This window comes from Salvelinus fontinalis, chromosome 38 (assembly GCF_029448725.1).
Source record: "Salvelinus fontinalis isolate EN_2023a chromosome 38, ASM2944872v1, whole genome shotgun sequence".
NCBI lineage: Eukaryota > Metazoa > Chordata > Actinopteri > Salmoniformes > Salmonidae > Salvelinus > Salvelinus fontinalis.
Window position 1 is genome coordinate 17,214,982 of NC_074702.1, and position 15,443 is coordinate 17,230,424.

The 15,443-nt window shown below is 44.2% G+C and overlaps 1 protein-coding gene across 1 annotated transcript; it reads left to right on the top strand.

Annotated features, from left to right (window-relative positions):
• The first annotated feature begins 5,383 nt into the window (after nt 1-5,383).
• On the top strand, nt 5,384-10,351 carry LOC129837636 (Krueppel-like factor 10). Its single transcript, XM_055903949.1, has 4 exons — nt 5,384-5,541; nt 7,790-8,029; nt 8,194-9,034; nt 9,359-10,351. The coding sequence occupies exons 1-4, from the start codon at nt 5,500-5,502 to the stop codon at nt 9,661-9,663; spliced, it is 1,428 nt and encodes a 475-aa protein (XP_055759924.1). The 5' UTR covers nt 5,384-5,499; the 3' UTR covers nt 9,664-10,351.
• Nucleotides 10,352-15,443: the final 5,092 nt, after the last annotated feature.

Consider the following 15,443-nt stretch of genomic DNA (forward strand, 5'->3'; position numbering starts at 1 on the left):
TAGGCATAATAGAAGGACAACGGGAGGGTTAATAAATCGGAAATTTGTCTGGAATCACAAGATGCATGTCTTTCATTTGCTGTACACTATGTTTTTTTCAGAAATGTTTTATGATGAGTATTTAGGTATTTGGCGTTGGTGTCTGTAATTATTCTGTCTGCTTTCGGTGCAATTTCTGATTGTAGCTGCAATGTAAACTATGATTTATACCTGAAATATGCACATTTTTTGAACAAAACATAGACTTATTGAATAACATGTTATAAGACTGTCATCTGATGAAGTTGTTTGTTGGTTAGTTTGGTTGGTTCTTGGTTAGTTAGGTTGGCTTTGTGCATGCTACCTGTGCTGTGAAAAATGTCTGTCCTTTTTTGTATTTGGTGGTGAGCTAACATAAATATACGTGCTGTTTTCGCTGTAAAACATTTAAAAAATTGGACATGTTGGCTGGATTCACAAGATGTGTACCTTTCATTTGCTGTATGGGACTTGTTAATGTGTGAAAGTTAAGTATTTCTAAAAAATATATTTTGAATTTCGCGCTCTGCCTTTTCAGTGGAATGTGGGAGGAGTTCCACTGGCGGAACGCTGGAGCAGTAAAGGTCCTAAGCCAGGATTCAGACACGGCTAGAACATCAGGGTTGGCGGAGTGTGCTAAAGCAGTGAATAAAACAAACTTAGGGAGGAGGCTTCTAATGTTAACATGCATGAAACCAAGCTTTTTACGGTTACAGCGCCTAGGGAATAGGTGTTGTGCTGGGAGCTACAGGACCTGGGTTAACCTCTACATCACCAGAGGAACTGATGGGGTCAACTTGGGGTCATGATAGGGACTGCACCAAATGTTTGATGTATTATAATAATTGATTATGCTTATGTTGTATTAATAGAAGGGGAAGGGCTATAAGACCCCTCCCCCTCCACATGTGTAGGGTCCTAGACTACAGATGAACAATATATATATTCATTATAAGGTTTAATATTGTTCCACAGTCTTTTCTAGTCGCTGCCTCTTGTAAAGAAACGGTCTGAGAGATCTGTGAGTTATTGCAGTCAAAACAGGAGGTCTGTGAGAAAATGCCTCAAAGATAAAATAGATTCATAGACACAGAACCCTGCAGGGGAGTGAAAGAGATAAGAGACTAGTCAGACATACCACTATAAATCAACTTGGGGAGTGAACATTTACTGCTGATAACACTGAAACTATTGTTTGTATAGTTGTGTATGCATGGGCTTGGTCTCATGAGTAGAAGGTAATGACGTAGAAGGTGACATCACTAGGGGTTGACTGCAAGCATAATAAAATAACTTGGACCTTTTCCTATTTTGCAGAACTCAGGGGAGACATCAGTTGTATGTGTGATCTTTCATATTTGACTTCTGTCTACAGCTGTATTTCAAACAAAATTGTTATGATTTATAAGTTGTGACGACACCTCCCACTCTGTCTGCCGTATTCTCTCTTTGTTCTTGTTTCCTTATTAGGATGCCGGTGGGCGGAGTTGGGAGGGTCGGCAGCTACATGGGAAACACCTGGGCCCGCTGTGTCATAGGATAAATACACCACTTCCCCATTCATGGAGGAGACTCTCTCCATGCAGACACCTTCATAGATTTTGTTGTGAATCTTGGTGGCTTTTTTGGTTGTTTGCTTTGGCATCTTTCAACACCCTACATTATCACATTCATGCATGCAAAACACTCACTTACACTACTGATTACTGATTACACACACCATTGTTAATTGCATTTAGGTTACCTTAGTTAATAAATATATTTTGTTATTCCTTATCTCCATGTTGTCTCCCTTTTGTTACGGGCTTTGAGCCGGTTCGTGACAAAGTACACATTTTGAGTATTCCTTATTTGATTTAGTAAAAAAACGTAGCACAGAAAAATGGAACCAACAGAACAGAGGAGGAGTAGGATAAGGGCACAGCTAAAGGCTATAAGAACTGGTCGTCTAGTGCGTTGGGAACAGAGAATAAAAGGAGCAGATTTCTGGGCGTGGTAGAATAGGTTCAGGGCATAATGTACAGACAAGGGTATGGTAGGATGTGAGTATAGTGGAGGTAAACCTAGACATTGAGTGACGATGAGAGCGGTTGGGTCTCTGGAGGCACCAGTTAAGCCAGTTGAGGTCTCTGCATGTGTGGGGGGTGGGACAAAAGAGCTATCTAAGGCATGTTAGGCGGGGCTGGGGGCTCTACAGTGAAATAAAACAATAATAACTAACTGACACAGCAGTAGACAAGGCATATTGACATTAGGGAGAGGCATGTGTAGCCGAGTGATCAATGAGCAGCAATAGGTGAGTCAGGGAGCCGTTCGGTAGTCGCTACAACGCTAGGCGAGCTGGAGACACGGCGATTCAGAAAGCTAGCGAGCCGGGGATAGCAGATGGGTCTCCGGCGACCTTGCAACAGAAAAGCCTGTTGAAACCACCTCAGACGATTTAAGTCGGCAGACCAGTCGTGATGGATCGGCGGGGCTCCGTGTCGGCAATAAAGGGTCCAGGCTAATTGGCAAAATATGAATTAGCTGGTAGACCTCTTCGGCTAGCCGGGAGATGGGCCTAGCTCGAGGCTAGCTCAAGGCTAACTGGTGCTTGCTTCGAGACAGAGGCGTTAGCCAGCAGTAGCCACTCGGTTGCAGCTAACTAGCTGTGATGATCCGTGTAATGGTCCAGAGCTTGCGGCAGGAATCCGGTGATGCGGTAGAGAAAAAGCAGTCCGATATGCTCTGGGTTGATATCGCGCTGTGCAGACTAGCAGGTATTGACCGAGCTGAAGCTGGCTGGTGTCCGAGTTAACGGTGAAGACCGCTAGCAGTGGCTAACTGACTACTAGCTAGTAGCTAGTTAGCTGGCTAGCTTCTGATGGGGGTTCCGGTTCTAAAGTATAAAAATAGCAGATCCGTACCACATTGGGTGAGGCGGGTTGCAGGAAAGTATATTCAGTCCGTAGATGGAAAGTGAGTAATATATACGAAATATATATGAAAAAAACGAGGAAAATGACTATTTATACGGGACAAGACAAACACACGTCCGACTGCTACGCCATCTTGGGGGGAAAAAACACTGCCCCATTAGATAAGTAAATAAGTGGAGGAGTAATGTAGTTAGAGCCATATTGTGTGGGGGAGTGTTTGGAGTAAAACCCTGGTGTCCTTTACTTAAAGTAATCCACACCACACCTGGTTTCAAATAATATTTGTTTACTATGATAGACAACAAAAACTTAAGCTGCACTTGATTGAGCTTGCCTTGCACAATAGAATAGTCCCAAAAGTACAAACGTCACCCATCTGGCATTCCAGGTGGACTAATTGAAATTCTCAAAAGTATTTGAAAGAATACTTGAAACAAGGTCTCACCCATTCACACAGGGAGAAGTCTCTTAGGCATCAGTAAACAGTGCCAATGTCTCCAGGATTTAAGATTTACATTTTACAATCTTCCAATGTACACTCTGAAGACCAAACGCTGAGCCTCTCCCCACTGCTATTTCACCACCACTAAACAGGCCCACATCAGCTGGGACGACACCAGCTCTCGTCACTCAGGCTGTCACTCAGGCCAGCACAAGAAATATGAGTTATTTCCAGCTCAGTAACAAGATAGCTCACTGAGGAGTGAGGCTTCAAAATAACTCCTCTGTACTGCTAGCTGGGACTTTTTTTTAAAGATTGAGTTTAGGACTGATCAGTGTGGGATAAACTGGAATAAGTATACGTCTATTATTAATGTTAATGGGGCAGCAGGTAGCCTAGTTGTTAGAGCGTTGGACTAGTAACCGAAAGGTTGCGCGATCGAATCCCTGAATTGACTAGGTAAAAATCTGTTGTTCTGCCCCTGAACAAGGCAGTTAACCCACTGTTCCTAGACCGTCATTGAAAATACGAATTTGTTCTTAACTGACTTGCCTAGTTAAATAAAGGTTAAAATAAAAAATGTTAGTAATCTAATATGGGTCTGTCTAGGCCTAGATGCATGCAACCACCTCTCACTCCTCCACCCCCATGCACTACAATCTCATAAACCACCCAGCTTCAGAGTTCAACATAATGTGACTGCTGGCATTTATGTGAGAAAGGGGGAGGGATGGACACTGCTGGGCTTTTCCTGGTCTCTTCTGAGAAAAAGGGATGGATTCAGGGACTGTGCCCAGGCCCTCTTGCCACACCTCCATTCCAGCAATAATCTCAGATGAACGGCAGCAGCTCAGATAGCCTGTAAGATTCTAAACACAAGATACTGTACTGGCACAGTTGCCTCAAGCCTCAAAGTTAGCCCAACACTCCAGATACGACCCCATCTATTTGCATTACAACTTGAATCTAGGACACACTATTTGGCCGAGATGTACAGTACATAAGCTTGGCACCCAGAGCTAGAGACCGGTGGCCGTCTAGAGACTGTGCATTGACACTACATGATACTGTGATACAGTGAACTAGTAATGGAGTTAACTCTTTTAAGGAACACTGTACTTGATGGAAAGAGTCCAGTGAGTCACAACTGACTGGACTGAATGAAATATTTTCTTATTTGATTTATAGTCAGTTATTTTAATGGAGGTAAGATGTTAAATATTATCATTCAATGTCAGATAGACAGTAACACCACCCAGAGGCCTGGAGCTGCCGTGCTGCCAGGCTGTGGTTGCGTACCAAATAGCTCCCTATTTTCTATATAGTGCACTACCCTATGGGCCCTGGTCAAAAGTAGTACATTGTTAAGTGAACAGGGGTCCATTTGGGAGGCAATCTGTGTGTATGTTTCACTATTGTCTCTGTCTGCAGCCTCCCATCCCAGTCTCTGCCCCATGGAGGAATGTCTAGACAGCTGACACTTACCACTTACCTTTACTTACACCCCCCAGACCTGCTGCTGCAACCATACCTAACTTAATATATGATACAAATTTGGTTTCCCGGATTTACGTTTACTCTATTGTATAGTCTATGAGACCAGTCTGCTATATAATATTGGATTTTATATTTTTAAGTCAAGTCTTATTGACTTTAAAAAAAAATGAATGTTTATTTTTTATTTGTACTAATAATATCAGGTGTGTAAAAGAATGTAATATAACAATTCAAGTATCATCAGAGGTAGTTCAGTAGACTGGAAAATAACTGATATCTTTCAAAATTCGACAATTCGTCATATTAGGGGTTTCGGGAAAGGGGGATTCGCAGCTATATTTTCACACGCTGATGCTGTTGTGTACCACGCTGTTTCCACGGACCACATCAGCCCCTGATCACGCGTTGATTCTTCTCCTATTGGTTCCTGTCTAGCACACCTTTGTGTCTGATTGGCTGAAAGTAGAGACCGGCCCCTCTGTATCCACTGCATTTGAAATTATGGCCGAATGGAACTAGAAAAAGGAAAAGGGAAACGTCTATTGTAACATTTTCCACAAATCCGACTGTCACACACCACTTCATTAACACAGTGAAGTTACATTCGATACATTGTCTACGAATATGAGAAAATGTATGTCGTCTTTTGTCGAGCGCCACAACCATGTAAGTAGCTACAATCCTCATTCTCACTGAAGTATTTAGGAAACCACTAACGTTAGTGATGTTGGATGATTACATTTTGTTTTTTACAAAAGTGCATATATCTCTTTGGAATAGGTTTTGAAGTAAACATAACTTTTTGAGATATTTTCAGTAATAATAAGTGGATGTTGAGATTTAGTTGAATTTGTAGGACAGTAGATTTGAGTCCCATCTCTGCGTAGCCTGTGGGAGGGGGCGTGGGACTGTTTGTATAAGCAGCACGCCCGGTGCATCTGCTGGGTAACTGTGTTAAAGGCCAAAGTGCTGGGAAACACTAGCCGATCACTCACAGTTCACAAAATTCTGAACTTTGATAGGGGGCACAAATTCTGAACTCCACAAGGGGCCGCAGTGGCTGGCGGGTCTGCGTACCCACATCCCCATACCCACACATGCAGTCAATCCATTTGTGCAGTTAAATGACGGAACTCTCTTAACTATAGTAAATGTATTATACCAGTAGCCAGGGCTGGCCCTAGCCTTTTCGGGGCCTTAAGTGAGCAAAACATTTGACTTGTTTACTTGACAGCAGAGATAAATTAACTTTAAAACATTTTTTTTTTTTATGGCAATTCTATACATTTTGCCATTGCACATAGGGGCTCCTGTGTGGCACAGCAGTCAAAGGCACTGCATCTCAGTGCTAGAGGCATCACTACAGACCCTGGTTTGATCCTGGGCTGTATCACAACCGGCCATGATCGGGAGGCTGATAGGGTGGTGCACAATTGGCCCAGCGTCACCGTCATTGTCAAATAAGAATTTGTTCTTAACTGACTTGCCCAGTTAAATAAAAACACACCGCTGACTCCGGGATGCTGGCTTTCTAGGCAGAGTTCCTTTGTCCAGTGTCTGTGTTCTTTTGCCCATCTTAATCTTTTATTTTAATTGGCCAGTCTGAGATGTGTTTTTTTTCTTTGCAACTCTGCCTAGGCCAGCATCCTGGAGTCGCCTCTTCACTGTTGAGACTGGTGTTTTGCGGGTACTATTTAATGAAGCTGCCAGTTGAGGACTTGTGAGGCGTCTTTCTCAAACTTGACACTCTAATGTACTTGTCCTCTTGCTCAGTTGTGCACCGGGGCCTCCCACTCCTCTTTCTATTCTGGTTAGAGCCAGTTTGCGCTGTTCTGTGAAGGGAGTAGTACACAGCATTGTATGAGATCTTCAGTTTCTTGGCAATTTCTCGCATGGAATAGCCTTCATTTCTCAGAACAAGAATAGACTGACAAGTTTCAGAAGTAAGTCCTTTGTTTCTGGCCATTTTGAGCCTGTAATTGAACCCACAAATGCTGATGCTCCAGATACTCAACTAGTCTAAAGAAGGACAGTTGTATTGCTTCTTCAATCAGACAACAGTTTTCAGCTGTGCTAACATAATTGCAAAAGGGTTTTCTAATGATCAATTAGCCTTTTAAAATTATAAACGGATTAGCTAACACAACGTGCCATTAGAACACAAGAGTGATGGTTGCTGATAACGGGCCTCTGTACGCCTATGTAGATATTCCATTAAAAATCAGCCGTTTCCAGCTGCAATAGTCATTTACAACATTAACAATGTCCACTGTATTTCTGATCAATTTTATGTTTTTTTAATGGACTTTTTTTTGTTGCTTTTCTTTAAAAAAAAACAAGAACTTTATACAGTAGTGTGTGTGTGTGTGTGTGTGTGTGTGTGTGTGTGTGTGTGTGTGTGTGTGTGTGTATGTATATATATATATATATATATATATATATATATATATATATATATATATTCCCACAGAAGTGGGCCTTAATAGTCCAGTATCAGGGATGCTGGCCCAAGTTGCCTCCAATGCTTCCCATAATTGTGTCAAGTTGGCTGGATGTCTATTGGGTGGTGGACCATTCTTGATACGCACGGAAAACTGTTGAGTGTGAAAAACCCAGCAGTGTTGTATTTCTTGAAACAAACCGGTGCGCCTGGCACTGAAATATTTTGTCTTGCCCACTTACCCTCTGAATGGCACATGTGAACAAGCCATGTCTCAATTGTCTCAAGGCTTAAAAATCCTTATTTAACCTGTCTCCTCCCCTTCATCTACTATGATTAAAGTGGATTTAACAAGTGACATTAATAAGGAATCATAGCTTTCACTTGGATTCATCTGGTCAGTCAATATCATGGAAAGAGCAGGTGTTCTTAATGTTTTATACACTCAGTGTATATTTCTTTATGTCTTACCAGAGTGGCACAATGGAAGTTGATGAGATGCACTATCCTGGCAGTCAGAACCATGAAGAGTCCCAGTGTCACCCTATGGCCGTGGGAGACGTGGAGGCTCTTATGTTCATAAACACCCACTGGAAAGCCAGGACTTCCAGGAGCTTCAAGCATAGACAGTTCCGACCTCTGACCCCTTCCTCTGACTTCTCAGAGGATGACTCTCGTCTCTCACTTGACCCGGCTGAGGTTCATGAGTCTCTGGTAAATTTCCTGTGTTACTTGTGTGTGTTCTCTCAAGTTCTGTCACATACATTCACTGTGATAATCCTCCTTACTAAGTGAAATTTAATAAATATAACCTCACACAATGTAGAGATTATATCGTTTCGTAACCACTTCCTTGTTTTTTTTACCCTCCGTCTCAGTGTATGACCCCGCCATACAGCCCGCCAAACTTTGAGGCCATTCACAGTCATCCTGCTCCAGAGACAGTACAGACCTCCTGGTGCCAGAGACATAACCCACAGCCAGCACAGCAGGGCTTGACACAGCCACAGATAGTCAGCCTGCCCCGATCACAGGCCACCAGTGTGATCCGTCACACTGCAGACGCACAGCACTGCAGCTGGAGCATCTGTCCAGCCGCTCCCCTGGAGCACAGACTAACCCAACCCCTGCCTCCCCAGCCCCAGCCAAGCCCAGACGGCATCTACCCCCTGGCAGATAGGCTATCTGGCAAGGACTCCAAAGGGAACATGACACCCCTTGACTCCTCTGCTGAACTGGCTGCCACCCAGGCTCCGGTTACTGTGACTCTGCCAGCCTCTGTTGGTAAATTCCACCAACCTGCATCGGTGTCCCCTGTCAACTGTGGGGTTTCTCCTGTTCCGGTTTACTGCCAGATACTACCTGCTGTGCCCATTGCAGCAAACAGTCATATTCCAATGGTAGAGACCAGTCACCAACAACAGTCAGCAGCAGTTGGTCCTCCTTCAGTCTTCTTCATGGGCGATCAGGTGACAAAGGGCCCTATCATCTTCTTGGTTCCCTGGCCAGTTGTCGGGATCCAGCAGTCAGTGCTGACACCTGGTGGCACCAAGCTGCCAGCCATCGCCCCAACGCCAGGCTTCACCTCAGTGGTCCAGCGGAGTAGCCCGCAGCCCGCTGAGGTGTCCAGAGTCCGCAGCCATATCTGCCCCCACGAGGACTGTGGCAAGACCTACTTTAAGAGCTCCCACCTCAAGGCTCACATGAGGACTCACACAGGTAAGACAGGGTTGGTGGGGAGTCAGGTTTAAATGTTACAAATTCAGGTAGTGGCCTTTTTGTTTACAAGTAACACAAGCATTACATATTGTAGGAATAACAACAGAGCTTATCTCAGATTTTTTGTTAGTATTAGTTAGTATTATTTTCTTTGGCTTCCTCTTGCTACCTTATTGGTGCTGTAATTGCACTAAAGTCACAACGTTCAAAGACCTCCTTACATGCTGTAACAACAAGATCAGGTAATCACCCTCTTAGCCTGTATGGCTGACTGTGTGTGTCTCCTGCTGTAACACTAGTCTTTCCTCTATGTGTTCTGTTCAGGTGAGAAACCTTTCAAATGTAGGTGGGAAGGATGTGAGAGACGCTTCGCCCGATCCGATGAGCTATCACGCCACCGTAGAACCCACACGGGAGAGAAGCGCTTCGCCTGCCCCATGTGCCACAGCCGCTTCATGCGTAGCGACCACCTGGCCAAGCACGCCCGTCGACACCTGGACACCAACAAGAAGCCCTGTTGGCAGATGGGTGTCTGTCACAGCGTTGATGTTACACATGCAGTGTTTTCAGCACCGTTCCTTCGTCCTCTGCCCGGAATAAACTCTTGCCTTAAAGACACTGTAGAATAAGCTGTTTCTTCATTAGATGGGAAGGAACTCATTCACTGTGATACTGTTCACTGAAGACTTCAATGCAATTAATTACATGTTGAATTCTTAAAAAACTAAAGTTGTTAGACATGTTTAAAGTTTCTTGACTTTTAATTTCATATTTCATTCAGGTCCACTTGAGATATTATGTTGTAATTGGCAGTTTAATGTGTGATGAATGATAGCAGGGTTTTACTCCTTTACATTAAGTTTGATCAGCTTACTTGTTGAAGATTATACAAATATTATTGTTTACAACTGTGCTTTGAACTACTGACAAGACGAGATCAACCTCTTGTCATTTGGTTATAGTGGTGGCAACTGTCACCTCTTTCTGTGGCAACTTCCAAAGTGTGGAGCAAGGTACAGAAATGTAGAAGTTAAAACTGAACAACCAGAGTTTTAAATAGACTCTTCCAGAATCTCTGAGCCTACCAAATAAGTCAATTACCGTTATGGATTGCAAAACTATGCTTGACTATTAGATCTTGTGCATTTAATTGTTTTTCTACCTACTGAATGTGCTCAATACACTGTATATTTAATATTCATAAGAATTATGTTTGGCCAAAGATACATTTTCTCTTAACATTCTATATTTAACTTGACTAAATTACATACATTTTTCTTGTTTTGTTACAGGTGAAATAAAATGTGTAAAACTTTACTAGTTTGTTGTATTTGTGTTGAATTCAAACCAAATTGTATTTGTCACATGCGCCAAAAATGCTCACTTATAAGCCCTTAACCAACAATGCAGTTCAAGAAATAGTTAAGAAAATATTTACTAAATAAACTAAAGTAAAAAGTAACACAAAATAATAATAACGAGGATATATATATATACAGGGGTTACCGGTACAGAGTCAATGTGCGGGGGTACAGGTTAGTCAAGGTCATTTGTACGTGTAGGTGGAGGGAAAGTGACTGCATATATAATAAACAGCAAGTAGCAGCAGTGTAAAAACAAGGAGGGGGGGGGGGGGGGTTATTAATTGTTCAGCAGTCTTATGGGTTGGGGGTAGAAGCTGTGAAGGAGTCTTTTGGACCTAGACTTGGCGCTCCGGGTACATCTTGCCATGCGGTAGCAGAGAGAACAGTCTATGACTTGGGTGATTGGAGTCTTTGACAATTTTGATGGTGCAGCTGTAGAACTTTATGAGGTTCTGAGTACCCATGCCAAATCTTTTCAGTCTCCTGAGGGGGAAAATAAGTTGTTGTCCCCTCTTCACAACTGTCTTGGTGTGTATGGACCATGTTAGTTTGTTGGGGATGTGGACACCAAGGAACTTGAAACTCTCAACCTGCTATACTACAGCCCCTTTAATGTGAATGGGGGCGTTCGGCCCTCCTTTTCCTTTAGTCCACGATCAGCTCCTTTGTCTTGCTCACGTTGAGAGAGAGCTTGTTGTCCTGGCACCACACTGTGAGAGGATATGTGTTGCGTTGCTGAACTGAAGGGTATACTACAAAGCAAGATAAATGAGTTAGCCAGCTAGAAAGATAAACTTGAAATGTGCATGGTCTAATTGACTCAACAACCAATAACACATACACTACATGACCAAAAGAATGTGGGCACCTGCTTGTCGAGCATCTCATTCCAAAATCACGGGCATTAATATGGAGTTGGTCCCCCCTTTGCTGCTAAAACAGCCTCCACTCTTCCCGGAAGGCTTTCCAATAGATCCCTAAAACTCAACTCTCGACCTCGCAGCCACTCCACTGGTTTCTTTTCATTGTTCCCCTCTAATCAGGAACTTATTTAGATCTGAGACACCAGGTGTGTGCAATTAATTATTAGGTAAAACAAAACCAGTAGGCTGTGGACCTCATAGAGTAAGAGTTGAATACCAATGCACTTGATGTTGGAACATTGCTGCGGGGACTTGATTTAATTCAGCCACGAGCATTAGTGAGGTCGGGCATTGATGTTGGGCGATTAGGCCTGGCTCGCAGTCAGCGTTCCAATTCATCCCAAAAGTGTTCAATGAGGTTGAAGTCAGGGCTCTGTGCAGGCCAGTCAAGTACTTCCACAATGATCTCGACAAACCATTTCTGTATGGACCTCACTTTGTGCACGGGGGCATTGTCATTCTGAAACAGCAAAGGGCCTTCCCCAAACTGTTGCCACAAAGTTGGAAGCACAGAATTGTCAAGAATGTCATTGTATGCTGTAGCGCTAAGATTTAGCCCGAACCATGAAAAACAGCCCCAGACCATTATTCCTCCTCCACAAAACTTTACAGTCGACACTATGCATTGGGGCAGGTAGTGTTCTCCTGCATCCGCCAAACCTAGATTCGTCCGTTATACTGCCAGATGGTGAAGAGTGATTCATCACTACAGAGAACGTGTTTCTACTGCTTGAGTTCAATGGCAGCGAGCTTTACACCACTCCAGCCGACGCTTGCCATTGCGCATGGTGATCTTAGGCTTGGGTGAGGCTGCTCGGCCATGGAAACCCTTTTCATGAAGCTCCCGACAAACAGTTCTTGTGCTGATGTTTTTTGGATCTCGATAGGGAGTGTTGCAACCGAGGATAGATAATTTTTTTACTCGCTACTCGCTTCAGCACTCGGCTGTCCTGTTTTGTGAGCTTGCGTGGCCTACCACTTCGCTACTGAACCGTTGTTGCTCCTAGACATTTTCACTTCACAATAACAGCACTGACAGTTGACCAGGGTAGCTTTAGCAGGGCAGAAATTTCACAAACTGACTTGTTGGAAAGATGGCATCATATGACTGTGCCACATTTAAAGTCACTGAGCTCTTCAGTAAGGCCATTCTACTGCCAATGTTTGTCTATGGAGATTGCATAACTGTGTGCTCGATTTTACACACCTGTCAGAAACAGATGTGGCTGAAATAGCCAAATCCACTAATTTCAAGGGGTGTCCACATACATTTGTATATATAGTGTATCTATGTTTAGCTTTCTTAATGAACCAGAAAATCAACTGTTATTTCTGGTTGTTTATTAAAGTTAGCTGCCCAAAGCTCACTGATCCTGCTTTGTAGTATAGCTCTCTTTCTGGGCACCTATCTGTGTCAGTTCAAGGCGGTGTTGTGACTGAATAGTAGGTGAGAGGTCACCGGAGTTTCCTTCCATTGAGAGGCATTGACTTTCTGTGTAGCGTGAACATAAAACCAGTTACTCAACATTGTTATCCTCAGTCGAAAATAGACAACACACCCTGTTCTAATATACACTGTGGCCAATTTATTAGGTACACCAGCACATTTTCCGAATATGGTTTGCTCCCACAGAGACTGATTCGTGTGGCCTGCTATATAAAGCAGGCAGGCAGGCATCCAGTTACTGTTCAATTGAATGTTAGAATGGGCAAAACGAGTGACCTAAGCGACTTTGAACGTGTTATGATCGTCGGTGCCGGTATCTCAGAAACAGCTGCCCTCCTAGGCTTTTCACGCACGACAGTGTATAGGGTTTACCGAGAATGGTGCGACAAACAAAAAACATCCAGTCAGTGGCAGTCATATGTGCGAAAACTTGCTTGTTGATAAGAGGTCGAACTAGAATGGCAAGAATCGTGCAAGCTAAAAGGCAAACAGGCAAATAACGGCATACAACAGTGGTGTGCAGGACGGCATCTCGGAACGCACAACTCGTCGGTCCTTGTCATGACTGGGCTATTGCAGTAGACGACAACACTGGGCTCCACTCCTATCAGCTAAAAACAAGAAGAAGCGGCTCCACTGGGCATACGATCACCAACACTGGACGATTGAGGAGTGGAAAAACTTTGCCTGGTCTGACAAATCCCGGTTCCTGTTGCGTCATGCTTATGGCAGAGTCAGGATTTCGAGTAAGCAGCACGAGTATGGCTCTATCCTGCCTGGTGTAAATGGTACAGGCTGGTGGCGGAATGGAGTGGGGAATGTTTTCCTGGCCCACGTTAGGTCTCTTGACCTTGCTTCCGGACAAGCTAAACACCTTCTTCGCCCACTTTGAGGATAACACAGTGCCACCGACACGGTCCGCTACCAAGGACTGTGGGCCCTCCTTCTCCGTGGCCGAAGTGAGTAAGACATTTAAGCGTGTTAACCCTCGCAAGGCTGCCCGCCCAGACGGCATCCCTAGCCGCGCCCTCAGAGCATGTGCAGACCAGCTGACTGGTGTTTAGGCATATTCAATCTCTCCCTATTCCTATCTGCTGTCCCCACTTGCTTCAAGATGTCCACCATTGTTCCATGAAGTGCTTTGAGAGGCTAGTTAAGGATCATATCACCTCTACCTTACACTAAGACCCACTTCAGTTTGCTTACCGCCCCAATAGGTCCACAGACGATGCAATCGCCATCACACTGCCCTATCCCATCTGGACAAGAGGAATACCTATGTAAGAATGCTGTTCATTGACTACAGCTCAGCATTCAACACCATAATACCCTCCAAGCTCATCATTAAGTTCGGGCCCTAGGTCTGAACCCCGCCCTGTGCAACTGGGTCCTGGACTTTGAAACAACACCTCCACTTTGCTGATCCTCAACACTGGGGCCCCACAAGGGTGCGTGCTCAGCCCCCTCCTGTACTCCCTGTTCACCAATGACTGCGTGGCCACGTACGCTTCCAACTCAATCAAGTTTGCAGACGACACAACATTAGTAGGCCTGATTACCAACAACGACATGACAGCCTACAGGGAGGAGGTGAGGGCCCTGGGAGAGTGGTGCCAGGAAAATAACCTCTCACTCAACATCAACAAAACCAAGGAGCTGATCGTGGACTTCATGAAACAGCAGAGGGAGCACGCCCCTATCCACATCGATGGGACCGCAGTGGAGAAGGTGGAAAGCTCCAAGTTCCTTGGTGTACTCATCACTGACGACCTGAAATGGTCCACCCACACAAACAGTGCCTCTTCAACCTCAGGAGGCTGAAGAAATTTGGCTTGGCCCCTAAAACCCTCCCAAACTTTTACAGATGCACAATTGAGAGCATCATGTCGGGCTGTATCACCGCCTGGTACGGCAACTGCTACGCCCGCAACGGTCTGCCCAACACATCACCGGAGGCAAACTACCTGCCCTCCAGGACACCTAGAGCACCCGATGTCACAGGAAGGCCAAAAAGATCATCAATGACAACAACCACCCGAGCCACTGCCTGTTCACCCCGCTATCATCATGAAGGCAAAGTCAGTACAGGTGCATATAAGCTGGGACCGAGAGCCTGAAGAACAGCTATCTCAAGGCCATCAGACTGTTAAATAGCCATCACTAACCAGCTTCCACCCGGTTATGCAACCCTGCACCTTAGAGGCTGCTGCCCTATATACATAGACTTGGAATCACTGGCAACTTCAATAATGGAACACTAGTCACTTGAATGTTTACATACTGCTTTACTCATCTCATATGTATATACTGTATTCTATTCTACTGTATTTTAGTCAATGCCATTCCGACATTGCTCAATCTAATATTTATACATTTCTTCATGCCATTCTTTTACTTTTAGATGTGTGTATTGTGAGATACTACTACACTGTTGGAGCCAAATGTGACCAAAAGCATTTTATTTTGATATCAATTGATCAATGTTTCCATGCCCCAAAGAATTCGGACTGTTCTAGAAGCAAAGGGGAGTCCGACCCAGTATTAGATGGGTGTACCTAATAAACTGTTCCCCTGAGTATGTTTGGGTATAGTGGCTCATGTTACCAGTATAACAGTGCTGTTAATAAGCGGTGGGTGAAAATGTATGTTTTGCCAGCAAGAACAACATATACACA

Bases quoted from the DNA above. Each gene is read 5' to 3' on its own strand.
- LOC129837636 (XM_055903949.1), top strand. From the start codon at position 5,500: ATGAGAAAATGTATGTCGTCTTTTGTCGAGCGCCACAACCAT. The intron at 5,542-7,789 runs GTAAGTAGCTAC...ATGTCTTACCAG, and splicing joins TTGTCGAGCGCCACAACCAT to AGTGGCACAATGGAAGTTGA. The intron at 9,035-9,358 runs GTAAGACAGGGT...TGTTCTGTTCAG, and splicing joins TCACATGAGGACTCACACAG to GTGAGAAACCTTTCAAATGT.